Genomic DNA, 1,883 nt, shown 5'->3' with positions numbered 1-1,883 from the left:
TCATCTGTCATTTGAGAAGAAATGGGGCTAAGTCCAGAGTGTTTTAGGGGACAAAAAAACTGGGATCAAAGGATAGAAGATTCAGGGTGCAGGCTGCAGTTTAAAACCCAGAAGGGCTTCCTGCTCATCAGTGGAATGGGCTGCCTTAAGAAGTCAGCAGATGTTGGACAATGGCTACCTGGGAAGGGGATTCAGGCATCAGGGGTTGAGCAGAACTAGGTGGCCAGCAGGGTCTACTAGATGGGAAGGTCCTCAAGGGTAGAGACACTGCCTTGGGCATCCCTGTGATTCTTCAGTCCTAAGACTGAGACTTGTTCGCTGCTGATCTCTGAGGCCTGCCTACTGTACTGGGATCATTGTTCCCTCAGACCCCAAAGCCTCAGCTGAGAGGTGATCACAGACTGAGAAGCCCAAAGATTAAGCAGTCCCTCCTCCACCTGACATTTGAGATCTGTGTGGTATATATAAAGCTGATGGCTCAGATGGGAAGACCAGAGCAACCCAGCCAAGTGGTCAAGGAGAGGGTATATTTAAACTGCATTTGAAGGTCTCTGCTTTCTCTCCTTCCCTCCTAACCCACATTAAGGAGCCAGGAAAATCCTGGTGTCTAAATTGGGTAGGAAACAAGTTGAAAAGATGACATGGGAAGACAGACAAATGATTCAGAGTCAGAAAGGGAGGAGACAGAGGACTGATCTTGACCTTGCCACAGTGGGGAAGATGGTGATGTGTAGACTGTAAATTCCAATCTCTGCTCTGACGCTGGTCAGCTGTATTAAAAAGAAAACTTCCACTGACTCCTACCAAAAAGGAGAAAACAAGACCGAAAAATTCCCTTTGCCTCATTTTATCCACAATCACATGAGACCTAAGAAATACATGATGTCAAAATTGCTTTGAAAACCTAAAAGTTGAATCCATCTGCCAATCCTTCTTACCCTGGACACTGAGTATCCATACATGTTCACAAACTGAAGTGCTGTCACCCTCTGGAAAGGGAATCTTTTGAAGATTTTGATCTCACCAATACAGTCTGGGTAAGGCGCTATGAGGAAGCAGGGAGATGAATAGACTGACTTCCCACGGCCCCTTCCAGCCTAAACCTGCTCCTTCCTTGGCCTTCCCCCACCCCACCCCTCTTCTTTGAGGCTAGCAGCAGGCAGGCCGCCCAGCTAGGAGTAATTGAAAGGAGCAGATGAGGGGAGAATGTGTGTCCTCCCCCAGCTTCCCGGCCCCCACGGGGGCTGTCGAGAAATGAAAACTAGTCAGATTACACCCGTGGCCTCCCTCCCAGTGCACGGGAGCCAGCTAGGGGTAGGCCGGCTGGGGCGGGGGCCGGGGTGGTGTGTGCAGGGGGAGAGGGAAGGGGAATCACGTCTAATCCACTGTAAACGTCTTGATGTGCAGCAACAGCTTAGAGGGGGGCTCAGGTTTCTGTGGCGTTGGCTATATTTATCTCTGGTTCCATGCCAGCGGGGAGGGTTTAAATGGCACCCAGCAGTTGGCGTGAGGGGCCGCAGGAGCTTGGGGGCTGGTGGCAGGAACAAGTCTCTTCTGACCCCATGGAGCTGTATGAGACCTCTCCCTACTTCTATCAGGAACCTCACTTCTATGACGGGGAGAACTACCTGCCTGTCCACCTCCAGGGCTTTGAGCCGCCAGGCTACGAGCGGGCTGAGCTCAGCCTGAGCCCTGAGGCTCGAGTGCCCCTTGAAGACAAGGGTCTGGGGCCTGCGGAGCACTGCCCGGGCCAGTGCCTGCCGTGGGCGTGTAAGGTGTGTAAGAGGAAGTCGGTGTCTGTGGACCGGCGGCGCGCCGCCACGCTGAGAGAGAAGCGCAGACTCAAGAAGGTGAATGAAGCCTTCGAGGCCCTCAAGAGGAGC

At 52.6% G+C, this 1,883-nt stretch overlaps 1 protein-coding gene across 2 annotated transcripts in view; it reads left to right on the top strand.

Moving 5' to 3' along the window:
- The first annotated feature begins 1,517 nt into the window (after positions 1–1,517).
- Positions 1,518–1,883, top strand: part of MYOG (myogenin (myogenic factor 4)) — a 3,110-nt gene continuing 2,744 nt past the window's right edge. Inside the window, exon 1 of one of the 2 annotated variants that reach the window (XM_010854116.1) lies at positions 1,518–1,883. In XM_010854116.1, coding sequence (XP_010852418.1) covers positions 1,563–1,883 — 321 coding nt within the window. In that variant the 5' untranslated portion in view covers positions 1,518–1,562. The other variant, XM_010854115.1, reaches the window with a different exon arrangement.

The sequence above is a fragment of the Bison bison genome, unplaced genomic scaffold, assembly GCF_000754665.1.
Source record: "Bison bison bison isolate TAMUID 2011002044 unplaced genomic scaffold, Bison_UMD1.0 scf7180017864338, whole genome shotgun sequence".
In the NCBI taxonomy this organism is placed as follows: Eukaryota; Metazoa; Chordata; class Mammalia; order Artiodactyla; family Bovidae; genus Bison; species Bison bison.
Note: the sequence above shows the minus strand (reverse complement) of the source record. Positions and strands in the feature narration are given on the sequence as shown.